Raw genomic sequence first — 27312 nt, 5'->3', positions numbered from 1 at the left:
TGACCACTCTTGAAAATAAAATTAATGTTAAAGGCACAATTGTGTGTGCAAAGATAGAAAACAATAGTAGAGGAAGTATTGTAGTTCTTGAGTTGATACCGTACACCTAAATTGCACTTTATCAAGTATCAAAATTGGTGTTGCTATCCATGTGTTTGGATTCTTTACTATATAAAACAAATAGTAAAGACTTTCCTTTATAAATCTAGCTAAACATTAATTTAATGGAACTACAGCAGTGGTGTCCAAAGTGCGGCCCGGGAGCTATTTACGGCTGGCAGCTGATTTTATTGGCCTTTGGCACATTCTAAACGTACAATTGAACAAGAAAACTTAAAAAAAACAGCAAAAATGTGTAAAAGAGCAGTAATTTTACGAAAATAAATACAAACTATTTCCAGGCTAAAGTTATAATATTAAGAGGAAAAAGTAGCATCAAGAAATATTAAAGACTAAAAATGTACTTTTTACAGTTATAATTTAATGACACCAAAACAAAACAGAATACAATTTAGGTTGGGGAAAAGTTATAATATTACAATAAAGTACAAAATATTATGAGCATAAAGATGAATAAATATAAATATTAGGAGAAAAACTGCACAAGAAGAATGGTGAAATACAAAAAAAAAAAACAGCAAAAATGGAAAAACGAGCAAAAGTGTAACATACGGGGGACAACTTCATTCATACTAATAACATGCCGGTCACCGATAAAACACATCTGTGATGTTTTTTCTTTGAATATAAAAATGTTTGGTTTATTTTCAACTGGTTAGGCTGCGAGACCCATCATCACCCTTTAATGACAAGCGGTGACCCAAATTGTGGAATTTTTTTAACGTAAACTTATTTAAAAAAATATTTAACATTTATTCATTGAAATTTTAAGTGTTTCCAACGGTTATGTGGCTGCCTAGAGGGCACTAACTTTTGAAGATGTCGCAAGCATTATATCCCGTCGTCTTTTATTGCTTGATTTAATTTTGTCATTGCCTGTGCAGCCATTAGGTCAACCCTGGTTGTTTTAAAATGTGCTACATAAATAAAGTTTGACGTGATTTAACTTCACTCTTCCTGCCCCGATATAAGCCACACCCCGAGTAACACACACATTGTTCAGCACTAGCTGTGCCATTTTGATCCAGTCCATTTAATAAAAAGACATTAAAGTACACTTTGAATTTAAGGCGGTGCAAAGTAACAGTATCAAGCGAGTCCAGCTGTTCTGATTCAAAACTCAGGTAAGTTTCATAATAATAGGATGACAATTTCTCCTGTAGACCGCCACTCTACCTGAGCCAATCACTGAACTCTAAACTATGTGGAATGGGCGTCGCGGCTGACCGCATGAAGGCATTGTCGGCCATCTTGCTTCCCCCAAAAAAAGCACACACGCATACACATGCATGTATCTTCATTCAAGACATACATTTATTATGGTTCGGTATAAAAATTAACAAGAATTAACAACTTCAATTCCATTGAAACAGAGTAAATCTACTAGACCCAAATGTCAAAATTTCCCTCCAGTTTAAGGTTTTTCCTACCTCTATGGTGTGAAATTACAATGCAAAACAACTCAATTTCAGTGTTCACAAGGTATTTGTTATGATAAGGATCTGCGTAGTCTCAAAGTTAAATGCAACGCATACCTTTAGAAGATGATCAGGAAAGTAAAATATTGTTGGAACTGCATTTTGGCGTAATCTAACAGTCAGGCCGGTCCTGTCGAAGTTCTCCTCGGTGAAATGACTTGAACAGAGTTGCGATCTGGCTGCAGGATTCCACCTGTCTCTCCGCATATTTGCTACCCATTGCTTTAGAAGTTGAGCATTGTAGCGTGGAATTCTAAAGGACAATAAGGGGTAATTTACAACTACTTAGATAAAAAGATGCTCACAGATTTAAAGTATCTATTTTTTTAACTTTTATTATTTATAAGCATTTACCTACCTGTGAAATGTAAGTCCCTTCTCGCGATTTTCACGAGTATCACGATTTGTGCAATTAATCGCAGCACAAGACGGCATCGCCAACTCCTCTTACGTAGTGATTGGACGAGCGACACTGGTGCGTCAGCACTGTGCCGAGAGCTCAAGAGTCAAAGCCCGTATGGGTGCGTGTATTGCTTTAAGAAAGTATCACGTGACCGATACAGGAACTGTATCGTTTGAATGTGCCGCGCCAAAGTGTGTTTATAAGGAAACAAACTGGATCAACATGTCGTGGGTTTCTTGGATGGAGTTTTGCGTAATTATGGATCGTTCTAAGAAGTTTTCCCAAGTGTGGAATAATTTTGATCTTGTGACGCCAAACGAGGTAAATATTTTTCTCCTTTGAGCATTGTTTACTGTGATATACTATTTTTTTACCGTGGCGCATTGCACTCACTTTATCAGTTTATCAAGTAATGACCTGTGATACATATAATAGTCAGTTAAAGAGCCTTACAGTTGCTTTATTCATTTTATCTCGTAATCACGAGATCCTGATCTCGAAATCATGAGATAGGGTGTCTGTTTTTTTAACAAGTGAATGCAATGTTCCACCTTAGTTTTTACTCTGTTCTGGTAAGAGGTTTGAATTGTTTTCAGATAAATTAAGTTTTTGTGTTCTTGTAGGTGAAGTGTCGGCTCTGCTCCACGGAGCTATCTTACATCAATAAGAGCACTCCATCAATGCTGAGGCATTATAGAGCTCGGCATGGCAATGAAGAATTGGCAGATACTCGTGTGAGTACCCCAGGTATGTTGAAATTCTCTGTAAAAATTGTGCTTCGAACCTCCAGCACTCTTGCTGTGAGGCGACAGTGCTAACCACCGCATCACCGTGTCGTCTTATGTCTATTTGATATTGTTTGTAAAAATTGCAGTCCGTTTTTCAAGCTTTTGACAAAATATTTCCTTTTGGCTTGCAGTTCCTAACAAGCAAGCAGTGGATGACGCAGTGGTCAATATGATCATCAAAGACTGTCAGCCACTCAGCTTTGTTGAAAATGAGGGATTCAGGCAGCTCCTGAAGCTTATTATACCCTCGTATGCTCTACCAAGCAGGAAGGTATGTTTAAGAAATGTTATGATATTTTTGTACTAACTATATAACTATATATTTTTTGGTGTAACAGTATTTGTATGGTTATTTTCAGGACTTGGTGAGCCAGAGATATGAGGAAGAGGAGAAAACAAAAAAGGACCTCCAGAGCGCCGTTGCTGTTACTTTAACAGCTGATATGTGGTGGTCTAAGAGGAGAAATCGCCTCCAAAAACTCCAAAAACTTTTGTTCCTCAATAAAAATTCATAAACTAATCACTTTTTTGTCTTTTATTTCATATGATTTAACAGTTCAGTTGACAAAAATGTGTACATAAGTTAAAGATTGTAACTCTGAATTGTAACTCAAATTTGCTATATTTTACATACCAACCCAGTTTAGCATTTACACAAACAAGGAATTTCTTTACCTGTAATGATTTTATAACTACTGCAGGGGTCACTATTAGGTGACCAACACAGTATCAATACAGTGCCGACACAGTTTATGTAGTGTGTCAATACACTCCTTGAGGTATCATCTCCCATCGGCTCTTAGTTCTTAGGCTTTCTTGTTTTGCGTGAAACAACATGGCAACTTCTATACTTCCGGTGGCGTCAGGCGTCCAACGCGCAGCAATCGATCGGGGCCATTCCACGTATAGAGTTCAGTGGAGCCAATAGTCAGCTCTTGCATTGGAGCTCATTACATCTTTTGGGTGTACCTAATGTTTTGGACGGTGCGATTCTGCTAAGAAACTGCCTCGGAAAATAAACACACTGCAGCCAAATTACATTCACAAAGTTAGAAGTGACAATTACATACTTTCTCCTTTTTAATATTGAATAATAATAAAAATAATAATACAATACAGAATCTTCTCCTTCCTTTATTCTGTTTATTTTTTCCATGCTACAACGCACTAAGTTCACTACAACCACTTCCTTGGCTATTCGCCAACCTTGTTGCGCAACGTCTTGGGGCATACTTTTGACCTATCGCGGGCACTGTAGTTGCCGGAGTGCTATTTTATTACTGCAAAATCCTTCCGCTGATAAATGTAGTAAGAGACGATTTCTTCTTATTGTTGCGTGGTTATCTGGAGATGGTACTGCACTTAATGGACGTGGATTGTTTCATAATGCAATATAAAAGTTAAAACATGTGCTAGATGCAACAGTGCCGACGAAAGTGAGTAGAGTTCAACGGCGAAAGTAGTTCCGCCGCATAAAGGCACTTGACGTCGCCATTACGATCTTTTCCAGTCGCATGCCGAAGTTGGATACAGATCATGTCTAACGATTCTGCTGATTACAACAGGTAAACTCCTTGGGACAGCCTTTTAACGACGTGTGGTGAAAGCGTATTTTGAGACTGTTATTTCCGTATGAACTGTATTATTTGTCAAATGACTACACAACATTTTAGGCCCCGGAGGCTGCTATCGTGATGGGGTGGCTAACTGTTAGCTCATATACGGTCACACGTTCAATTTGACTCGACGTGTTCTTAATTTTCGCTTCATCTAGCTCGGCCGTTAGTAATGATAAATGACTTAATCGTCAAACATGTGTGCCTGAATTATAAATGATGTCTGGTTGAGCAGCATCTCGACCTAATTCGGTAGTAGAATTCTTGGTTGACTGCACGGGCCGACATATTGGCTGTCGGTGAGCCAGCCCGGGCACCATGTCGAGATACTGCTAACGAGGACTGCTGTGTCTGCGTCGTTCATTGCTTAGTTTGTCACGAAAAAGGGTGTGTGTGAGGGAGCAAGAGGAAGGCCTGGAACCTGCGTGGTTACATAAGCGCAATTTTGGGAAAGTAGTGAACCGAGCCTTGCTTGTGGAATTTGACACGTGCACCCCGACTTGCAACGAGAGATCCCGGATGTCTTTCGGGCCACCCGAGCTCTGCACAAATGACACGGGTTTTACTTTGAACTGAAACGCTATGAAAGTGCGCCATATTGCAGCAAGATTCGTAAACCACGTTGTTAGATTGGCGCTTATCTGCATACATTTTGCCCTTTTGCACGCAGGAACTTTTCTCACTTTATTTAGGATTTTGGAAAACGTCTCTTTTCACCAGTTAACTGGGGACAAAAAATTCTCACACTTCGCAAATTGTATTGGGCCTACTTCACGTGTTCGGTTAGTGCTCAAACACGATACACGTCCCCTCTGGCACGGTTGGAATAGGCGAGGCGGGACACGGCACAGCACAATTTTGTGCTCCATGGCCAAGTCATGTTTTCATATCCTCCCGTTTTCCCCAGAAAACTCTGGTATTTTGCCCTTTTCGGTCGCTCTCCTGTTTAAGCAGTTTCTTGTGTATTTGCCAGATGAAGTGACCAAAAAAATCCTCCATGTGTTGGCAAGTACGAAGGAAGATATTTGGCCATTTTCAAATGCAATTGGTGACAGGTACATAGCCTAATAGTTCAAAGTCAGCAATATTGCAGCCAAGCAGAAGTGATGGGACACACTACTGGGCCGTAGCACTTGTGCGCACTGTGTGGGGTTTGGGAGAAGGGGGAATCGTGCCCAAGTCCAGCAGGGTACGTGAGCCTAGTGAGTTTTGATCATTAAAAAATGGAGCAAAAGCATAGAAGCTACAAGAAGTGGATGTATGACACTCATGAGTGTAGTTGCAGACAAAAACTTATACTGAACTTTGGTGCAAGGCAAACACGGATTATGGAATTCTTAAACATGGGTAAAAAAAGCTCTTGATAAATGTTCTGGGAAAGGGGTTAATGTCAACCTGTCTTAACAGCGACCATGTGGGGCCAGATGGAATGGAGCCAGATGGTGTCATTGAGGTACTTTTACACTACACAACTAAAACCACTGGAAGGAGCCAACATGTGCTAAATCATACATTTTTGTATTTTCAGAGCAACTGGAATGAAATTACAGACAACTTTGATGATATGAACCTGAAGGAGACTCTTCTCAGGGGAATTTATGCATATGGTTTTGAGAAGCCGTCGGCTATTCAACAGAGGGCTATAATCCCTTGCATTAAAGGTACAGTGGAAACGATAAACCCTTTGGTATATTTGAGTGAAATGATGCTCAACCATCTTTCGGGACTTACTCATTAATGGGGATAACTTGTTTCTCACTGATCACTGAATATGCGGTTGATGTATTTGCATTTAAAGTGTACTACCTGTGTTTGTAAAGGATTGTTGTCCTTTTGTTGTCCCTCAGGCTATGATGTCATTGCCCAAGCCCAGTCAGGCACTGGCAAGACGGCCACATTTGCCATCTCTATCTTGCAGCAGCTGGACATAAAGCAGAAGGAGACTCAGGCTCTGGTGTTGGCTCCCACCAGAGAGCTGGCTCAGCAGGTATGCTGTTCCTGAGGTCATGAATACCTCAGCAAGTGTCTCAGACCTAAGCAGCACATTGAGGACACTATTCAGATTCCAAAGGTACCGTTCTTTAAAAGACCTCCTAAATTTTTGCAAATGTGAAATTTATCCCCCCAAAGATTGGTGTAGTCCCCATCCATGGCTGCATTGGTCTAGAAGGTGATCTGGTTTAATTGACTCGTTGAATTTTTTTTTTTTTTTTTACTGTGAATAACTGGGTGATATGATGGCATACCATCTTTCGGGACTGACTCTTGGTGTTGAGAGCTCTTTAACACTGATCACTCTGCAGTTTGACATCTACATACTTGGTTTATTCGTCAGTGATACACTATGTTTTTGTCCTCTCCTGTGTTGCACTCTTTAGATTCAGAAGGTCATTCTGGCTCTGGGTGACTATATGGGGGCAACCTGTCATGCCTGTATTGGAGGGACCAATCTTCGTAGTGAAATACAGAAGCTTCAAGCGGAAGCGCCGCACATAGTTGTGGGCACACCTGGTCGGGTGTACGACATGCTCAACAGGCGACATCTGTGTGAGTGCCCAACCTTTTCTCATGACATGAATCAAGGCTGCGGGGATTCAAATCAACATAATGAATAATTCCCTACAGCCCCAAAGTGGATCAAGATGTTTGTTCTGGATGAAGCTGATGAGATGTTGAGCAGAGGTTTCAAAGATCAGATTTATGAGATCTTCCAGAAGCTGAGCACAAACATTCAGGTAAGAATATTGCATTTTGACTACCTGCATTACTTCTCCCCTTCCACATTAAAAGAACCCTGCTATAATCGCATGATCCGGAGTTCTGTTTTATGCGATAATGCTAGCAGGGTATCAACGTGGAAGAAGATGATTGCTCACTGTGCTGGAAATGAGATGCGGTCGAACCTCTTTCTTAATGTTCAGTGGCCGCTGTCTCAAGGCCCAGTGTTACACTTATCACTAATATTTAAGCTTTTTATTATTGGAAAGTGTCCCAAACTTCTTTTTTTTTTTTTTTTTTTGGCCCGTGCTAATAGACATGTGCCGGTTTCACGGTATGAAAAAGCCACGGCTCCCAAACAAATACAATCGCGCGTCATGCATTTTCTAAGATATGAGAGAAAGTGGAGGTCCAGTGCGGCCACTATGTGGAAATGCTTTTATTCCTCGCAGTCCGAACTGGGCTTTGGCGTGTTGGTATTGAGCGGCGCCAATACAGCCGCACTGTTCGTAGAGGTCACCAAATGTGGAGATGTGATTCAGAACGAGACAGGAGTCAACCACTTAATGTCTTGGTTGTGGACAAGTACGATCTGCCACAATGAAATAACGTAACATTACAAGTTTTAGTTAAAAAAAAAAAAAAAAATTTGTCACTTGGGTTGCAGGATTAGCCACGGGAGACTGCACTGAGAGCTGCTTTGTATTTGGAAAGAATTGCTTTTTTTATGTTCCACTTTCATGTTGTATGGTTTAAATAGAACTGCTTTGACTCAACTTTTTTTTTCTTTTCAATAAAGATATTTCAAAATAACACATTTTAGAACTAATTACAACAGTGAAGCTATTTTTGCTCATCACATCACATCGGCCCATGCGTACGTGCTAACATGAATAATTTCCCCAGGTTGTTCTGCTCTCGGCCACCATGCCCACAGATGTGCTGGAGGTGACAAAGAAGTTCATGCGAGACCCCATTCGCATTCTGGTGAAGAAGGAAGAGCTTACCCTCGAGGGTATTAAGCAGTTCTACATTAATGTGGAGCGGGAGGTGGGTTTGTTAGAATCTTTAATTTTTTTTTTTTTATGGCAAAACGTCCCTTCCCTTCTAAGCACCCTGCTCAAACTGCAGAAGCAAACAGCCTGCCAGGCTTAGCTTATGTGGGTGAGTAAGTATGGGTACACCAGGGAAGGAGACTAAAGGCACAGTGTCTGAAATGAGGATTGGAGGGACCTCTTTCTTAATGTCCAATGTCCTTTGTCTCAAGAGACTGCGTTACATGACTTTTCAAGGAGGTTTTAATATTCTTCAAAGTGACCCATGTCACTTGTTGGGCAGGATTGATGTATCACATGCAGTAATTGTGGAGTTTGCATAGTTGGCCTTGACTGATAACGTGAAAAGCAAAACAAATGTTTAGAATGGGGGCGTACAAAGTGCAGCTCCAGGAGCAATTTATGGCCCTTGGATAAATTCAAAATATGAATGAAATGAGGAAAAATATAAAAGGAGTTGAAGTATTTGTAAAATTAAACACTGCAAAGAAGTGTGTTGTAAGGAAAGGGTTTCTAATACGCTTAGTCTCCAATACAAGCTGAGATGCAGATTTTTCTTTAAGTCTGCATATCCTTACGGTTGGTTTAAAAAAAAAAAAAAAAAAGTGGGCCCCATCCTTTTGGTTTTGTAGACTTTGCAGTACACCTGGTTTAAAATTAAATAAACTTCTGTCCCTTGTTTTTGTCACAAGACTGAGCCGCCTGTGAGTGCTTCTAGATGGGGTAATGGCCCACAGAAGCACTCTGCTCATTGAGGACAGCAAAGTCTTAAGTCTCTTCACTAGATTAATCGCAAGGTATTTTTTTTTTTTTTTTTTTTTTTTTTTTTTATATCTAGAGGGGTCTGATTACTCGCTAAATATAGGGGGACAAAGTTGCTAAGTTGGCAACACCGATCCCTCCTGCCCAGTCCTCTTCTGGTGCGTGATGTTTATCAGCAAGAGGCGAACATGTGGTGCCAAATTTGCGCCGTGTCACCATAATGACTATAGATGGGGAAAATACTGCTTTTCATTTCTCAGGAGTGGAAGCTGGACACCCTGTGTGACCTTTACGAGACTCTGACCATTACCCAGGCTGTGATCTTTCTCAACACCAGGAGAAAAGTGGACTGGCTGACGGAGAAGATGCACGCAAGAGACTTTACCGTCTCTGCTCTGGTAGGTTCGCCACGCCGTCTGCTTGCCGTTGCATCTGTGTACCTCAGTCTTTTTCCTGCACACTGAATGTGAACTCCTTGTCCCTCCACAGCACGGTGACATGGACCAGAAGGAGCGTGATGTCATTATGAGGGAGTTTAGGTCTGGCTCAAGCAGAGTCTTGATCACTACTGATCTGCTGGTTAGTATCCAGTCATGGCACTACAGTGTATTAATAGTCAAAAGCCCAAAGGTTGACAAATCTTGATCAGGTCCTGCAATGACTTGGTAATGTTATCCTTTTGGGAGATTAGGGCTCGTGCTCCACAATGGTTTCCTCCTGTAGGATTCTGTTACTCTTAAATGCGAGCAACATTACCATCAAGCATCTTAAGACTTGAATGTAAAACTTTCTTCTTTTTTTTTATCCTTCTAGGCTCGTGGCATCGATGTGCAGCAAGTGTCCCTGGTCATAAACTATGATCTTCCTACAAACCGTGAGAACTACATTCACAGGTTGGTTGATCTACTGATGGTGTTCGACCTCATCCAGTGGCCCTCGTGACTCCTAACCCAACTATTTTCTCTCTCCAGAATCGGCCGTGGCGGCCGCTTTGGCAGAAAAGGAGTTGCTATTAACTTTGTCACTGAAGAGGACAAGAGGATCCTGCGCGACATTGAGACGTTTTACAATACTACAGTGGAGGAGATGCCCATGAATGTGGCTGACCTCATTTGAGCCCTGAGATTTGTTTTCCTTTTAAAACGCAGTGATAGCGACTGTACACTTGCATTGTGCTTATTATTCGAGAGGAGGAAAAAAAAACACAAATTGATGCTAAACCTTGGATGAGAATATTTTGCAATGTGTTAAAAGCGAGGTGACTTCTGTGGCGGTCCCTCTTGGACAGTTGTAGACTTCTAACCTCCACAGCTGGCTGGTTGGGGGCTACAAAGCCATGGGGTCTGTAAACATGGTCCTTTTCAGGTATTTCTTTCCATGTTATATTATAATGCATATATTCGATGTTCTCCACCATTTAGTAACCTACTTGTGGACTAAAAGGTATAAGTGCTGTATAAAGTCAGCAAATTCTGTTATGCTAACATGTGCGATGTGTTGTGGGTCTGCTTTAGTAAAGGCACTTGTCATGGTGTATATAGATTTGCTTTTTGTTAACTTTTGTGAATGTTTTATTTAAATGTACTATGTTTTTATCCAACTTGCTCAATCAAAATTTATCACTGTTTGGCCATAGTTTGCTGATGTTTGGGTTTTTTTACTCGTACTATAGTATATTGCCAGTTACAACCCACTATGTACTACTTTTCAGAGCTCCTCCAAAATTGTATGAATGTCTTAATAAACAGAAATTGCTGTAAAAGTTACTGCTTTAACTTCATGCACGTCAACGCATACTAAACTTTGTAGTAGTACTACGATGCTATGTAATTTCCAACCATGCACGCTAGTCAGTCTTTCAACATTGGGTTGGCTTTCATTTCACCAAACGTTAGTAGCTATTGGGTTTGTCCTGAAAATCCCTGAATAACTTGAGCCTTTGCCCAATATGTAAACCTGAACCACTGAATAAAATAACTTGACTGGTGCCACCTCCTGGCAGCCGTACGCTACGTAGGATTGTGGCTGTTTGAGGAAAGTATTTTACTTGGCACATTTTGTGTATGGACAATTTGGCCGAAATGGATGCGCACTTCAGCTTTCAAAATGTTAGATTTTTTTTTTATATTATACAACTTACTGATTACTTTGACATTTAATTTCATAAGTTCACTATTTTGGAGCTGAGGTGTACTATTTCAAACATTTATTTTTTACGCAGTGTAACCTAAATAGTTTAATTGCAACCACTCCGAGACAGGGACGTCCTCTTTATTATATTTAAATATTTATGTAAGAATAAGAGTAACAAAAAGTAGTTTAAAACTAGTTTGTCTAAACACTAAATCGTACTTGGACGTCGCCGCCATATTGCATGTAGCAATAGCGAACGGAGACTCATTCATGTGCTGCGTGGAGTTTTACCAACCGGTTTACAGTCCAAACCAGACCTCATTGGATTCACGGTCACAGGAAAGATTGAAAAATGTTTTTCATTGCATTTGGCCATTTTAACATCATTTTAGAAACAGAGTGATTCCATAGACGATTAGGTAAACGCCGCTTTGAGCGCCAAGTCATGCGTCGCGACGTCGCCCCCATATTTGATGTGGCGACAGAGAACGGAGAAGATGCCTTAGTCATGTGCTTTGGTTTTACAATCCAAACCAGATCTCATAGTTTTCACGTGTAAGTTTGAAAAATATTGTTCATTGCATTAGGCCATGCTGCCACATTCAATATGGCCGACACGCTGACGTGCCGCGTCAACGGGTAAAGCTGTCAATGTCTATGGTAAGTTACCCTCAAAGAAGCGCAAGTGACTCATACTCTTTATTTAATGTATTCATTAGTATTGACGCTTTATGAGTGTAATAGTCATGTGCAGGGGTGCTACTTGGACCCCCAGCCCTCTTGGCGGCCCCTCAGAGCTGACAAACTTTGAGCAGCAGGCCCAACAGACTCCTGAATCGCCTCTGCTCATGTGAGTGTATGCCCATCACTAACACACACACAGTATCCGAATCAGTGACGTATTGTCGGGAACACACAGGTTGTTCCTTCCTCCTTAGTTTGTATTTGATCAGTAGAGTGTAACATTCTTTTTTGCAAGGTGTTTGCTCTGCTGCTCAGCTGCTATTGAAGAATGATTGAGCAAATACAACCCTGGAATCAAGCAAATACACAGCATTGCTGAACCTGTGGGGACTTTATTGGCAGAAATGGACTCTTGCATCAGTAACGCGGTACAGGTTTTCAGTAGTATAAATACACTTCCTGTACGAGACGGCCCTTTTGAATGAAACCGTTGCGCATTTGACATTATTACTGTGGCTGAAGCTTGCGGTGATGCAGAACAACACCGTTCACACATGAGATTGTGTTTAATGAACACACGCGATGTAAGCGGGGAGGAAACTGAATCGTTTAAAAAACAATGTTGATCCCACAGCTGTTTTGTTCATTGTTCATTTCGGACTTTACACATCAAGATCGTTGGCCTTGGCAATCTCTGTCAGAGGAAGAGAAAGCGTGTCACTTCTGCTTTGCTTTGTTCCCTCAGAACATCATTTGATTTGATTTGACCAGCGTCCACATCCAAGAATGGCATTTAACCAGGTACTTGTGAGTTACAGCTTCAGTTTAAAACCCTCAAACAAAGTCAAACGACGTAAGAATGGGGTCGATTGCCTAATTTTCTCACGCATTTTGTCGTGACTTCAAAACAAGAAGCCTCACGTCAGTCCCGTGTTGACGAGGTCACATTAAGAGGAACACGCGGGCACGAGAATTTGGTCATGTTGGAGGTAAAGTCAGTAAAACGCGGCCGTGCAGGGGTAGGTGTTAAGATGGTGGGGCTGACAAAGCAGAAAGATCTTGATGGCCGTGCAGTACAGCCTGCCTAGGATTCCAGACATCCTCTCTTTCACCTGAGGGTGCGTGGCTGCCTTCCAGAGGTCGTGGAGGTCCTCCACGTGGCCGTGGGAGGTCATCATCCGGTTGTAGATGCACATGTGCTGGGGTGCCTTGCCCTCCCCTGAGAAGTACATGTGGTCTTGTGGTGACACGCCGACAGCCTTGGCGCAGATGCCCATGAACACGTCGTCTATGTAAAGCGAGGCGTTCAGTGTCAGCGTGGCCTGGTAGATCTTGCTGGCCACGTCGCTGGACACCACATAGCCCCCCCCGGCTGTGTAGTCAGGGTAAGACCACCACTGGTACATCTCAAAAGGAACATAGTACTTACTGTCCTTACTGCGGTTGGGCGGGGACCCCCAGTACACCCGGCCCACCCAAAAGTCGGTGACGCCCTGGCGGCTCATGTCCTGCAGGTACTCCACCAGGTTGGGCATGTGGATGAAGACGTCGTCGTCGGTGGTCATGAGGAAGCGAGCGTGAGCGCAGCGGCGGTGCATCCAGTGGAATTGCATGATCAGCTTCAGGGTCAGATTGTAGAAGGAGTCCAAGAAGTCCTGCTGGATCAAATCGGCGTGACGACGGTCCTCTTGGGCGAGCCGCTCTTGAACAGCGTCCGTGTCCATTGCAGGTACTCCTAAGGCGAACACCACCTTCACTCTCACTCCCAGCACGCGCTGGATGTAGGTCTCATTGCCCCACGTAGATCTGATGGCCTCACGCCTGGCAATGTTCGTAGGAGATGTTTTGACAAAGACCAGGAGGAGAACGTCCTCACCGGCGCATTTGTCCGGGTGGTCCAGCAGGTTGCGGAAGTTGCTGAAGCTCTGGGCCTGCTCACGTGTGATGGTGAGGCTCTTGTTGATGTGGCTGAAGCGGTCGGCCAGGAAGCGGAACGAGTAGGACTTAAGGTGGTTCACGGCGCTGTTCTCCCAGCAAACCATGACCACCGACAGCACCAGGCAGGCGCTTACCAGACGAACGCACTGGCACCGGTATATCCGGCGTAATTTCCAAAACATACTGGAAACCTGTTGGCGGGTTGCGAAGCAGCCGGAGAAAGAGCGAAGGTTTGGAGCGTTGCTGTGGCACCTCGGTGCAGCCGAGCGGGTCTTCCTTCCTCGACGGTGATGGGAGTCACAGGATCTGCTCCATCACAGCAGAATCACTCGCGCGCCCTCCAAGTTACTTCGCAGAGAGTCGTTCATCTTCGTCTGGGGAATGAAAGAGCATTTACTGCGGTGACAGACACACGCGTAACTTCTATTTGACATTTCTTTGGCGGGCAAAAATGGGAAGTAACAACAATTTCACAATAACTGCTTGGCCATTATACCACCCTCTTTTAGGAGCCACCCCGATTGCCTGCATGAATTTCTCTTGGAGATCGATAAAGCATCTATCTTGACCTTAAAAGTCCAAATTTGATGATTTAAAGGTTATGAGGGCTGCACCTTGCTTGGGTCCCGATTCAGGAAATATATTTTTGATTGAGATATGAAACTGCATTTTTGGCACCCACTCGCACGCAACAGGCCAAGTACATCTAGTGTGTGGCAGGAAGTGGTCAGGGTCAGGGCGGCTGGTGGGGGTTGAGGCCTGGTTGGTGTCTGAATGCAAACGCAAACGCAGCAAATGTCACAATGCAAGGTGGGTTTATCATGTGAAAGTGCTGAGAGCCGCGGAAAGCGTGGCTGCACAATGGCCGGCGTCGGAATAGCTGGGCTGCACAATGCAGGATGAGAATAGGAGTGGGAGTCGGGGGGTGAGTGGTTACTCCCACCGCACCGTAAGAGCTTTTTCATCATCATCACTGGATGCATGGTGCTCAGACACTTGTCTGTGAACACGCAACTGGTCTTACCTCATACTTGCGGTGGACCGATCACCTTTCAAACTAGCGTAACCTCTGCAACGTTTTTTGTGTGTGTTAGCTTAGCCAAGTCAGGCAACTGTGAGGACACACGTTCGTCTAAAAGTGGAGAAACCTCAATTGGGAGCACTCAGCAAAACCGTTCAAGTCTAAGGCTCGTGTTTCGATACTGTGGTTTGAACCAAAAATGTAAAAAAAAAAAAAAAAAAAGTACTTGGTAGAGGCCCTTGCGGACGGCATCGCGGGATTGGCCATTAAAAATGGAATCTACTATAAACCTGGAATAACACGGAAATTGACATAATGTGAATGCTGTCATCGGGAGGAGAAGGAATGTTTTTGTGGAGAAGTACAGCGGTGTGAAAAAGTGTTTGCCCCCTTCCCGATTTCTTCTTTTGTTTGCATGTTTGTCGCACTTAAATGTTTCAGATCATCAAACAAATTTAAATATTAGTCAATGACAACACAACTGAACACACAATTCAGTTTTTAAATGAAGCTTTTTAGTATTAAGGGAGAAAAAAAATCCAAACCTGTGTGTGAAAAAGTGATTGCCCCCCTAAACCTAATAATTGGTTGGGCGACCCTTAGCGTTGCAACGAGTCTCTTACAGCGCTGGGGAGGAATTTTGGCTCACTCATCTTTGCAGAATTGTTGTCATTCAGCCACATTGGAGGGTTTTCCAGCATGAAGAGCCTTTTTAAGGTCATGCCACAGCATCTCAATAGGATTCAGGTCAGGACTGTGACTAGGCCACTACAAAATCTTCATTTTGTTTTTCTTCAGCCATTCAGAGGTGGACTTGCTGGTGTGTTTTGGATCATTGTCCTGCTGCAGAACCCAAGTTGGTTTCAGCTTGAGGCCACAAACAGATGGCAGGACATTCTCCTTCAGGATTTTTTGGTCGACAGCAGAATTCATGGTTCCATTTATCAGGAAGTCTTCCAGCAAAACAGCCCCAGACCATCACACTACCACCACCATATTTTACTGTTGGCATGATGGTGGCGTTACTTTTACGCTAGATGTAACAGGACACACACATTCCAAAAAGTTCAACTTTTGTCTCATCAGAGTATTTTCCCAAATGTCTTGGGGATCATCAACATGTTTTCTGGCAAAATTGAAACGAGCCTTAATGTTCTTTTTGTTCAGCAGTGGTTTTGGTCTTGAAACTCTGCCCTGCAGGCCGTTTTTGTGTCTTTCTTATGGTGGAGTCATGAACACTGACCTTAACTGAGGCAAGTGAGGCCTGCAGTTCTTTGGATGTTGTTGTGGGGTCTTTCGTGACCTCTTGGATGAGTCATCACTGTGCTTTTGGGAATAATTTTGTTTGGCCGGCCACTCCTGGGAAGGTTCACCACTGTTCCATGTTTTGGCCATTTGTGGATAATGGCTCTCACTGTGGTTTGCTGGAGTCCCAAAGCAAAGAAATGGCGTTATCACCTTTTCCAGACGGCCAGATCTCAATTAATCTCAGTTAACAGGCGGGACAATCACTTATTCACACAGGGACATGTAGATTTTGGACTTTTTTTCTCCCTTAATAATAAAAGGTTTAATTAAAAAACTTCATTTTGTGTTCAGTTGTGTTGTCTTTGACTAACAATTAAATTCGTTTGATGATCCGAAACGTCTGAGAGGCTGAAATCAGAGGATATTTACATGAATGAATGAAGGATGAATAGAATTCCAAAATAGTTGCCGATTAATTGGATAATCAATTAATCATCGATTCATTGTTGCAGCTCTAATTTTACATTTAAAAAAAATATTTTTGGTGATATATCTTATAGCTAATTAAAAAACAACTGTGAAATATTGTCCGAAATTGGTTCCAGACCTGACCGTGATAAATGAATTTCCCCAAAGTGGGATTCCTTCTGTTTAAATGGAATATTTTCATTGTTAGAGCATAGAAAAGATCTTTGCAACCTTCTAAATATGATTTTTTAACATTACAGTAGAGCCCTCTAGACATTATATAACACCCCTATAGTCACCTTTATACTCCTTTTACCCAACATAGTAGACATAATAACAGTAAATAAAGCATTTAAGACCAAAATTAAAAAAAAAACCTTTGGGCTCCCAAATGGATATTTTTTTCAAAATACAGTAATCCCTCATTTATCGCGGTTAATTGGCTCCAGACCCGACGGTGATAAGTGAATTTTCGCAAAGTAGGATTCCTTATTCATAAATGGAACATGTTCATTGTTACAGCATAGAAAAGGTCTTTGCGACCTTCTAAATATGATTTTTAACATTAGAGCCCTCTAGACATTATATAACACCCCTATAGTCACCTTTATACTCCTATTACCCTATATAGTAGACATAATAACAGTAAATAAGGCATTTAAGACCAAAAAAAAAAAAAAACTTTCAGCTCCCACATGGATATTTAATTGGCTCCAGACCCGACAATGATAAGTGAATTTTCGCAAAGTAGGATTCCTTCTTTATAAATGGAATATTTTCATTGTTAGAGCTTAGAAAACCTCTTTGCGACCTTCTAAATACGATTTTTAACATTAGAGCCCTCTAGGCATTTTATAACACCCCTATAGTCACCTTTATACTCCTATTACCCAACATAGTAGACATAATAACAGTAAATAAGGCACTTAAGACCAAAATAAGACTCGTGCTCGTGTGTGTTGCTTTAAATATGTTCCCTAGCGGAGACGTTTGTGTGTCACCAAACATTACAGTTACATTACTGACACCTAGTGACCAATGTAGAATACTACGTCAATGTTTTTGAATGCCTTATCTACTGTGTGTATTTTAGCCATTTTTATGCTTGGAAATGCGTAGTTTTGGCCCAAAAAGACTGTAACATTAGCTGAAATACACACATATTACTATTATGTGCTGGACATGGAACAGATTGCAACATAAAAGCCCACCTCAGTTGGACAAAAAGGTATATTGTTTGCAAATTTACAACAAAGAGCAGTGAAGCCACACGTCAACAAGCAGCACCCAGGTGACCCTTTTTGCCAGTCTCGAGTGAAGATTGGCGTCAGAAACGTTTCCCGCTGCTCACGTTCCTCACCTTTCCAGCGTGTAGTCTCAAACGATGTTGCAACGTTCTCATTACCTCTCATCGTGCCCCCTCCTGTTCGTGTACTCACAGCCGTGCCGTGTTCCTCTTTCTGCTCAGTGTCGACACATACGCCACCACACATTTTGACCGACCTCGTGCGGCTTTAGCCAGCTCGTTCGCGAATGACCCATCCCTACTGCGGGGGGTTAATGTTACCTGCATCTAAAAACAAGCACCGGGAATGCGGGCAGCACCGCTCGCACAGTTTGTGTAAATAGAGATAACAGGAGACTCACCTCCACTACGAACTCGGTCTTCTTTTTCAAAGTTTGCACGTTTGTTCGTCTTTGCTTTTTTGGGCCTTGCTGTCTCGCTGGCGCGTTGAGGGACTGAGCTGTCAGAGAAACCCTGCCCTGCTGCGTCTGTCTGTCACTGTGGGCGCGACAGCAGGAGGAGGAGACAGGGTGGAGCCGCCGTTCACTTCTTAATGGACAACATCAAACTTTCTCCAGCGAGGGTCGCATGCAGAAACATGAAAGGATGCGGGCGGGGGCCACTTGGATCCATTTTGTGCCATAAAGATGCCAGAAACAATCCAATGTTGGTCAAAAACTACCACGTCTTAGCTTTGTGTTAAAAAACAAAGCAAATTGTAATATCTAATCTGCTGCGGGCTGAAAATAGCCCCCAGGGCCACATTTTGAACACCCTTGATGTAGCAAGTGCAAGGCGGGCAGAAATGTTGCACCATCATTGCTTTTCAAAATAGGATAGAACCTGTTAACATTTTAGTTAAAGTGCCTGAGTGTCGTCTACAAAATTGTGGTAGGACACATTGCAGCTGCGTATTAGTTGGCCTAAAGGAAGCATGTACAGATAGAACAATAGGAGTCCTAGGATTGACCCCTGCGGAACCCCACAAGTCATAGCCATTTGCTCTGAGGCACAGTTACCAATTCCCACAAAGTACTTCAACCACTGTAGAGCAGTACCAGAGATCATCTTAGTGCTGTGGTGGGGCCTAAAGCCCACAGGGGGGGTGGGTGCCCCACTATTGAGATGCTGTGGCATGACCTTAAAAAAGCTTGAATTGCTGGAAAACCCTCCAATGTGGCTGAATGACAACAATTCTGCAAAGTTGAGTGGGCCAAAATTCCTCCACAGCGCTGTAAGAAACTCATTGCAAGTTATCACAAACGCTTGATTGCAGTTGTTGCTGCTAAGTATGGCCCAACCACTTATTAGCTTTAGGGGGCAACCACTTTTTCACACAGGGCCATGTAGGTTTGCACTTTTTCCTCCCTTGATAATAAAAAGTTTCATTTAAAAACTGCATTTTGTGCTCAGTCGTGTTGTCATTGACTAATATTTAAATTTGTTTGATGATCTGAAACATTTCAGTGTGACAAACATGCAAAAAGGTTAATCAGGAAGGGGGCAAACACTGTTCCACATCTCCATTAGGCAATACAGGCAGATGCTCGGGGCACTGTGGCCAAACAAATGGGGGAAAAGGTTATCTTCAATATAAGTACAGGAAAAGTACTAATTACTATGAACTCCTAAAATGGAAAAGATTGAATATGGATTCCAATGTACATCAATGCCCAATTATTACTACTACAAATAACAAGTTATAACTTTTGTACATAGGTTTGCATATAGTCGTATTTTATATAGCTTTTGCAGTTATTGCAGAGTGTAAATGTAGCTTATGTAGAGTTACTGGGTACAAACTGTGTAGTTATTTAACTAGTATTATTTATTTTCTTATTTATAGGGTATTTATATTAGATTTCAGACTTTAGTTAACCATATCAATTGGATGACATGTTATCTTACAAATAAGGCCTGTAAACGCGTTTTTCATCTAATGAACGTCGCCCCCTGCTGGCTATTGCATAGAATGCAGCTAACTTTGTAACTGCTGTACTTCACTGTTATTAAAACGTAAGATGTCTTCATTTACGTCATAAAACTTAAATGGTATGTTTTTATTCCTAATTAAATAGTAAATTACTGAATTATTCATTATATCAAATTGTAAATGACCTTTATCATGAAATAGTAAATTTGCTTGTGCAAAACAAAAAAAAATACACAATCACAGCGTGATATTATCAAAATAGATTTTATTCTAGACCTTGAGATCTGACTGATATTCCAACAGTCAGACTGCAACCATGTGAGTGAGTAAAACGCAAGTGAGGGCAAAGACATCACAAGAAAAAGAAAAAAAGATTTTCAAACTTGTATTTACATTTTCTGTGATACATCAATAATTATCCAGATTTGATCGTTTTGTCTTTTTTTTTGGGTGTGTTCATTTTGAGTACGTAGCTACAAATCAATCTGAATTACAAAAGTTGTGGAGGAGTACAAAACCTTCACGGGCTCTCAAACATAGCCAAGATAGAAGAATCGACGTTAGTATTTTCGGTAGGAACAAAAAAAAAAAAAAGAATGGAAAGGAAAAAAAAAAACAAACGAAAAGGGGGAGGTAGGGGGAGGAAAAAAAAAGACAAAGCTAACACTTGAATGCAGTGTATAAAGCTCATCTAAAACAAACATTAAAAAATACCATTCCACTGTCATGGACCTCATTTGAAATTGTGTATTTTGTAGTACAGTTCAGTCAACATCAACACCATTAAAGCAAACTTCAAAATAGTAGAAAACTTTGAAAACGAGTAACATTCTCCCCAAACCTCCACGTCTGTGTATCGAGCTGATGTTTATGGCTGTGAGGTGAGAACCTGGAATGCAGATGTCAGCGTCAACATTTCCCAGGAGTCGAACGAAATGCGATTTGAAAAACCCTCGAATCTCACTGGAACCACAGATGAACATCAGATGTGCTCACTCGAGTAAACACACCTCCCCTGTTTCGCCATTTTACTCTAAAGTGCAGGAAAGGAAAACCCTTTTGAAGGGCAGCTAGTTCAATTTTTCAATGACTGTTTAATGGTATTTTTATTTTATTTTATTTTTCAAAAAGCAAAAAAAACAAAACAAAAAACATTCTTCATGGTCACGGCCCCTGGTCACGCACGAGATCATCACACCGTCGTGTTTCAGACGAAAATGTACTGAATTCACTTGCATTGAACAACAACGAAAAGGAAAAGCGCCGTCTATCCGTGCATAGGCTTGAGCATAGCCCGTCTGCAGAGTGTGTGTGTGTGTGTGTGTGTGTGTGTGTGTGTGTGTGTGTGTGTGTGTTGGCAGCTGCTCAAACCAAGGTGGAATACAAAAAGCCCACTCTGGTTCAGAGAAGTGCAGTCAGATGTGACCCAGACAGGACAAAATGTGATATGAAGTAGCGGACAGGTGTGTTCAAAGACCAAGCGCCCCCACAAGGTGATGTCTCTTAAGCGAGCGGGCGAGCGAGACACACTTTCGAGGGCTTTAGTCTGATTATCATTCAGCATTACTTTGCTGCGAGCCATGAACTGAGGAAGCAAAGCGCGCACACACCCACAAAAAAAAGGATGCAAGCGGTAAAAGGGCCCGTTTAGCCGCCTCCACCAGAAAGCAAGCCGTTGTTGTGCCACAGTCCTTCACAATGACGCACACACAGACCGACGTGATGCTGCAACACATACTGTAGAATCTCTCTCAGCCTTTTTTTTTGTGTGTGTTGTCGTCTTTTTTTAAACTGGATGGATGGTGAAGACCCCCGAAAATGCTTTTTCAGGGCAAAAGATGCAAGCAACACATTTCATCTTTTGATTAATTGGTTTATATTTAGTTTACAATGGCAAAAAATGCAACAAGTCTATTGGATAAAAATAGAAAAATGATAAACCGTTGTACCGTGTCAGCTGTACATCTGCATGTTTGAACTTTGAAGAGTGCCACGTTGTAAAAACAAACATCCTCTTGCTCCATTCTCTCCCCAGCACACAATATAAAACTTACAGTAAAATCCAATTTCAAAACAATGTCCACAGGACACCAAATGCTGACATATGCAATATGCACACACCAACAGAGAACAAAAATCTTTAGAATTCTGGTACAAAGGATAAAAAGAGGAAACGAGAGGAATTCCGCTGTTTTGGTTTTGCATGTGACGGGTCTGACTGGTTGGAACAGAAAGTGACCCCCCCGCCCCCTTTTCTCTTGAAAGTCTCACACATGTGCCAAACGAGCGGAGGTGGCAAGAATGTGGTCCTTGAATGGGTGTTTGAAGGTGTGGGCGGGGCAGCGCTCTGTTTGGCTGTAATGGCAGGCCATGGCGTCAGGTGGGACTACAGCAGTGTGGTGGACAGGCAGGGACAGTCAGTCATTTTGGCTATGTACACATTCGTAGTCGGTCCATGGCTCCCCCGTACGAGTGTCATTTCCTCAGGTCTAATACGCAAACCTGGAGAGTGAGGAGGAGGAGGAGGAGGACAGATTACAGCGAGCAAGCCACAAGAGTTGCAGGTAGTGTCTCGTTACAAAACCAGCCAACATGGTAGACTTGTAGCTAGCTAGCTAGCTAGCTCTTGTCCAGACTAGTGGTTCTCACCTGGTTTGGCTGCAGGACCCACCATCACCCATCAATGACAAGCAGCGAAATTGCACCAATTTCTTAATTACAGTAGAACCTTGGTTAGCATCATTAATTTGTTCCGACTCTAACCAAAACGGACTTTAACCAAATCCATTTTTCTCCATAAGAAATAATGTAAATCCCATTAGGGCGTCCCAGAAAGCCAAACATGGCAACACAAAACACGTTTTTACAGTTTTACAAGCATAAAACAATTCGAAATGCATATCAATGATCAATGAACATTTAAGGTTACTTTTACCTTCGTTGAAGACGTGACTGTTCCCAAAGACACGATGTGGCAGTGAGATCAACCACCACCTTCCTGTTTTGCCAGGAGGTATATTTCTTAAATTCAGTAGTGTTTCTCACTTCAGTAACCCCAAATGGAGCCAAAGAAAGTTGATAAAGAAGGTGAGAAACACTTAAATACAAGAAATGGGAAGACAGAAAGGTGGTGGTGGTTGATCTCGTTGTTACATTACGTCTTTGGCAACAGTCACGTTTTCAATGAAGGTAAACGTAACCTTAAATGTTCTTCTATCCCTTTCTTTTGACATTTACATGCATTTCGCTTTGTTTTATGCACGTAAATGTAACCCTCTTGAGAATCACTGTCGGGGGTTCAGAGTTGAGTTTTAGGTTGCCGTGGGTTACAGCCGCAACATTTGCTCGTGTTGGGGATTATTGTGCCTTCTGTGAGATCATTCAAACCTGCAATAAAAGCCTGTTGTTCCGGCGATTGTGTCTCTCACCAAACACTACAGTAACATTACTGACACCTAGTGACCAGTGTAGAATACTACATATCATCACAGTGTCTTTCAATGAGTCTTCTAAATGCCTTATATTGGTATTTTTAGTTTTGCCATTTTTGCGCTGGGAAATGCTTAAATTAGGCAAAAAAAATAAATAAAATGTACACATTTTTGGACTAATAATAGGCCGTATGCACCCAAGAAACAGCAATGATTTACTTGTGTAATTTGGAGAAACTGTGATTTTAGTTGTGAAATTTGAAGCACGAAGTGGGGGGGGACATTTCTTAGCTGCTTCACCGTTATCTTAAAATTAGAATTGTAACTGATTTGTCTGTTTGCTAACTTGTCCAACCTTTGAGACGCTTTCTTCAAACGATCGCTGCTGTGTGTGTGCGCGTGTGTGAGAGAGAGAGACGGAAGAAAAGCTCCAACACACAAACGAAATGCTTCGTGGCCTCAGCCCTAAGCAGCAACCCTGTACTGAGCACCCAACTATTACTTTAAACCAAACCAAGCCTGGTGTGTGGCAGCAAAGTGGACTACAGTTGAGGTTGAGCTAGCATTATCACGCGTGTTTACGTTGTTATTTTCAGCTATGTATCATAAGATTTTAATGCTATACTTGTGAATATGCAACAACCAACCAGCAGTACTGCTTTGACACGTCACGATAACAAATGGTGCTGGTCGATAATTGTGCTACAAACTGTCCTTGATAATTGATTTTAAATCGACAACACTTTTTGAGATCATTTTTTCATGAATTGTCATAATTCACATTTGAATCACTAGATGGTACTCAAGTATATGTACGTGTATATCAGGGGTGCTCACACTTTTTTAGCCTACGAGCTACTTTTAAAATGACCCAAAGATCTACCTACTACTATAAATAGAGAAAGTATATACATTTACTATATTTATTTAAAATAAAATATGACTAGGTATTTATGTATGTTATACGTGCATATCAGGAGTGCACGCACTCTCTCAGCATGCAAGTACAAGTCCAAATGATCTACTTCTTTCTATAAAACATATTAAAGATACAAAATGTAACCAGTAAACTCTGAAATTCTATTGTAAATATTCATGATTAGTATTTCACATTTTCAAAGTTTACAGGTAATCAAAGTAGTTGCTATCATAATTCACTTCAATATGGAAGTAAAGATAATTCCACATAACTCCTCAATAGTTGTGTACATAACCTGAGTACTGCTAATATGTCAGTCAAATTAGCTACGTAACGTTCATTAGGGCACACAGTTCATGTATTACATCCAGTTAGCATTTGCTATCAAACATTAGCCATATACAAGAATTTAAAATGATGATGCAAAAGACAATGCGGCCGAAGTCAAGGCAACATATTGAAAAGGTTTCCCCAATGGGCACATTTTTTATTTCATCATGAATAATAGTTTAAGAAGCAAACGTGTAGAAAACACTGATTTCTGTAGTGGAGTTCATGATGCCAAGCAAAGCCAGTAAACAATACACTTTTTTTGTTTTCTACGTAGCTGGCCGCTACAAGTGAACAGATAACTTTTGTTATAGATATAGACATCTTACCGCTGAGTTAGTTCATCCATAATCACAATAATAAAGATGAAAGTTGCATCTTCGTGTGTAGCTTGAAACGCTGCGGGGGAGCAAGCGCAAATCAGGAGGGGAGCTTAATGTCAGCTGACTGATGTCACATGACAACTACAAAGTGACGTTTACGCGATCGACCCAAACTACCTTGGCGATCTACCGCTAGCTCGCCATCGACGAAATGGCCGCCCCGGTGTACGCTGTACCTGTTTGAGACATTAGCTTGACACAGAAGTTGCGTGTGTGTGATTTTGCAATGTAGCCAACCACACTGTTTGTGAGCGCACAGCATTTTGCACCGTTTTGTTTACATTTGTCGACCAAACGTCTCAGTACGCACTGACTGTCGGGACGAAGGCTCTGCTGCCCGAGGCACCTCCATCTGAAGTTTTTTTCCCCCCAGTTGAGAAAACGGTCCCTGTCGGTTGTCGGTGTTCATGCGCTCACCGTGTTCATTCGGGCTGTCGGCTGTGGCATTCGCCTCAGAAACCATTGCTTTGGTTTTTTTAATCGTTACAGGCACGGCACATTGCATCCCGTGCATTGCAGTTCCTGCTTTTGCAATGGATACACATCAGTAGCGAGTTCAACCGTGGTGAGGCGAGTAGCTACCGTGTAGTGGACAATTAGCTTAAGTGAACATGTGTGCCTACTATTCTCTGCAGAGGTGTTGACGTGAGTGGCAGAAGTTAGGCGGGGTTACTTACGGATCCGTCGGATGCGCTTGCTCCTACTTTATCCCCGGTGGCGTTCCAGCACACCTCGAAGATCCCTCCTGTCCCTCGGTAACTGTGGACTAAAGCACCAGTCTGACGACACACAACAACCCGTGTTAGTCATGACCGCCGCCTGCCTTGTGGATGTGAGACAAGAGAGCGAGAGCGTGGGCGGCCGTTGTCGGCACAGACCTGAGTGTTCCAGATGTGGACACACTTGTCAAAGGAGCCGCTGGCTAGGTGTCTGCCATCAGGGCTGAAGGCCACGCTGTACACAGGCTCCTGGTGGCGGGTCAGTGTGTGGATGCACACCCCACGCTCCACGTCCCACAGACGCACTGTTGAGTCAAATGACGCACTGGGAGGAAGGGGACGTACAGGAGAGAGTAGGAGATGCATTTAAATGAACCAGTAGGCATTACAATAAGTGTACAGTACAATCTGCCCTCGTTTCTCTCAGCATCAAGGATCAGACCACGATACGTGAATTTTCGCTAAGCAGGATTCGATGTTGGAATACTTTCTTAGACCATAGAGAACCTGTTTAGGACTTTATAAATAGGATTTTTAACATTATTAGAGCCGTGTAGACATGAAATAACACCCCATAATCACCTGTACGCTCATATTATTCTTTGTTTACACCACATTGCGCAGGCTACGGGATCACTGCAGGGACATACGAGACGGCCGCCTCTTTAAACAGCATGCTAGCGAGCTAAGTCATTAGCCTCCAATAATTTATTCTAAACTTCAAAACTTCATTCAAAACTAAATTTTCAAACTTGCCACTGTGGAATGGGACAACTTTTCTTTTTCCTCAAAGATGGCTGACTTTATGCAGTGTTAAGGTAGTGTAATATTACATCATGTCTCATCTTTGCAGCTGTACTCACGTCTAGTAACCACAATACTACAAACCACTTGATTTCAATAAGTTTTGACTAATGATAGACCATAGTCTAGCATGAAACAGCGATCATTAAAATGTAAAATTATGAAACACTGCAGATGGCAAAGGAGCAATGACCGAACCGCGATATTGCGAGGGACAACTGTATGCGTCGTGATTGGCTGGCGACCAGTCCAGTCTCACCCACCCCCATCCAAACCGTCCTACTGGTTTGACATTCTCCTCCAATTATTTTGGATTAACATTTGCAATAAAAAGCCTGTTGTAATTATTAGATTTACATTAAACTCCACAACCTTCTCTGTTCAATTGTCATTGTTCACTAGTGATGGAAGCCAACCAGCTAAATGCACAACCCGGGTTTAAGCCCGAAATATGCTTCACACACTTACTAAACCCATTTAAAGTTTTAAATGTATATACAGCAACTACAATGGGGGTGTGCAAAGTGCGGATCGGGGGCCATTTGCGGTCTGCAGCACAATCTAACTAGACAATTAAAAGAATCAAATATAAAATAGAAACATCAGCAATAATTTTCCAAAAATAAAGTCAAAATATTAATAAAAAGTTGTAATCCAACTAGAAAATTGTAATCTTACGAGAATGCAATATTATGATGAAAAATGGTCATTTTAATAGCATGAAGTTGAAATATTATAGGAAAAGTTAAATATTTAAAATCATCCGATTTATAATATAACATATATTTTTAATTATGGTAATACGTCATAATTACAAGACAGTTTACAAGAATAAAGTTGACAAAAACAGCACAAATGGAGAAAACTGCTGTAATGTTATGAGAATCAAAATCAAAATCAAGAGACAAAAGTTGCATCCTAAAAGTTATAATATGGTAATAAAGTCAAACTATTATAGGAATAAAGTCAGAATATTACAAAAATAAAATTTACAAAGGACATATAAGAAGAAATGTAAATATAAAAAAAAGCAGCAAACGTGAGGAAAAAAAGAAAGCAAAGACTGAAGCTGGAAA

The 27312-nt window shown here is 41.8% G+C and overlaps 4 protein-coding genes and 4 non-coding genes across 11 annotated transcripts in view; 6 read left to right on the top strand and 2 right to left on the bottom strand.

The window, feature by feature from the left end:
• The first annotated feature begins 2202 nt into the window (after positions 1–2202).
• LOC129177267 (zinc finger BED domain-containing protein 4-like) lies at positions 2203–3304 on the top strand. The gene is made up of 4 exons (XM_054768190.1): positions 2203–2322; positions 2625–2748; positions 2921–3060; positions 3149–3304. Exons 1-4 carry the CDS (start codon positions 2224–2226, stop codon positions 3302–3304), a joined length of 519 nt encoding a protein of 172 aa, XP_054624165.1. The 5' UTR covers positions 2203–2223.
• A 934-nt stretch (positions 3305–4238) lies between these two features.
• On the top strand, positions 4239–10702 carry eif4a2 (eukaryotic translation initiation factor 4A, isoform 2). The gene is made up of 11 exons (XM_054766632.1): positions 4239–4354; positions 5813–5858; positions 5934–6066; positions 6253–6392; positions 6784–6952; positions 7031–7140; positions 8030–8173; positions 9201–9338; positions 9430–9519; positions 9754–9833; positions 9912–10702. The coding sequence occupies exons 1-11, from the start codon at positions 4326–4328 to the stop codon at positions 10054–10056; spliced, it is 1224 nt and encodes a 407-aa protein (XP_054622607.1). The 5' UTR covers positions 4239–4325; the 3' UTR covers positions 10057–10702.
• Positions 6101–6173, top strand: LOC129177947 (small nucleolar RNA SNORD2). Its single transcript, XR_008569717.1, has one exon. It is a non-coding gene; the product is annotated as a small nucleolar RNA SNORD2 (small nucleolar RNA).
• On the top strand, positions 6633–6703 carry LOC129177945 (small nucleolar RNA SNORD2). Its single transcript, XR_008569715.1, has one exon. It is a non-coding gene; the product is annotated as a small nucleolar RNA SNORD2 (small nucleolar RNA).
• LOC129177944 (small nucleolar RNA SNORA81) lies at positions 7179–7358 on the top strand. The gene has a single exon (XR_008569714.1). It is a non-coding gene; the product is annotated as a small nucleolar RNA SNORA81 (small nucleolar RNA).
• LOC129177943 (small nucleolar RNA SNORA81) lies at positions 8221–8406 on the top strand. The gene has a single exon (XR_008569713.1). It is a non-coding gene; the product is annotated as a small nucleolar RNA SNORA81 (small nucleolar RNA).
• Positions 10703–12137: 1435 nt separating the features above from the next.
• LOC129176544 (lactosylceramide 1,3-N-acetyl-beta-D-glucosaminyltransferase A-like) lies at positions 12138–18224 on the bottom strand. Of its 2 annotated transcripts, none has more exons than XM_054766657.1 (2): positions 18080–18224; positions 12138–14069 (listed from the first exon to the last, which is right to left on the bottom strand). In XM_054766657.1, exon 2 carries the CDS (start codon positions 13875–13877, stop codon positions 12753–12755), a length of 1125 nt encoding a protein of 374 aa, XP_054622632.1. In that variant the 5' UTR covers positions 13878–14069; positions 18080–18224; the 3' UTR covers positions 12138–12752. The 2 variants fall into 2 exon arrangements, with proteins under 2 accessions (XP_054622632.1, XP_054622633.1); XM_054766658.1 differs by lacking the exon at positions 18080–18224 and adding an exon at positions 17793–18002.
• Positions 18225–19757: 1533 nt separating this feature from the next.
• Positions 19758–27312, bottom strand: part of LOC129176534 (F-box-like/WD repeat-containing protein TBL1XR1) — a 33284-nt gene continuing 25729 nt past the window's right edge. For all 3 annotated transcript variants that reach the window (XM_054766654.1, XM_054766656.1, XM_054766655.1), the window contains exons 14-16: positions 25592–25757; positions 25391–25492; positions 19758–22152 (exon numbers count right to left, since the gene is read on the bottom strand). In XM_054766654.1, the coding sequence (XP_054622629.1) occupies positions 22126–22152; positions 25391–25492; positions 25592–25757 (295 nt within the window). In that variant the 3' untranslated portion in view covers positions 19758–22125. The remainder of the gene's footprint in view (positions 22153–25390; positions 25493–25591; positions 25758–27312) is intronic.

This window comes from Dunckerocampus dactyliophorus, chromosome 2, assembly GCF_027744805.1.
Source record: "Dunckerocampus dactyliophorus isolate RoL2022-P2 chromosome 2, RoL_Ddac_1.1, whole genome shotgun sequence".
NCBI classification, from domain to species: domain Eukaryota; kingdom Metazoa; phylum Chordata; class Actinopteri; order Syngnathiformes; family Syngnathidae; genus Dunckerocampus; species Dunckerocampus dactyliophorus.
The sequence above is the reverse complement of the archived record's forward strand: the minus strand, read 5'-3'. Positions and strand labels throughout refer to the sequence as shown.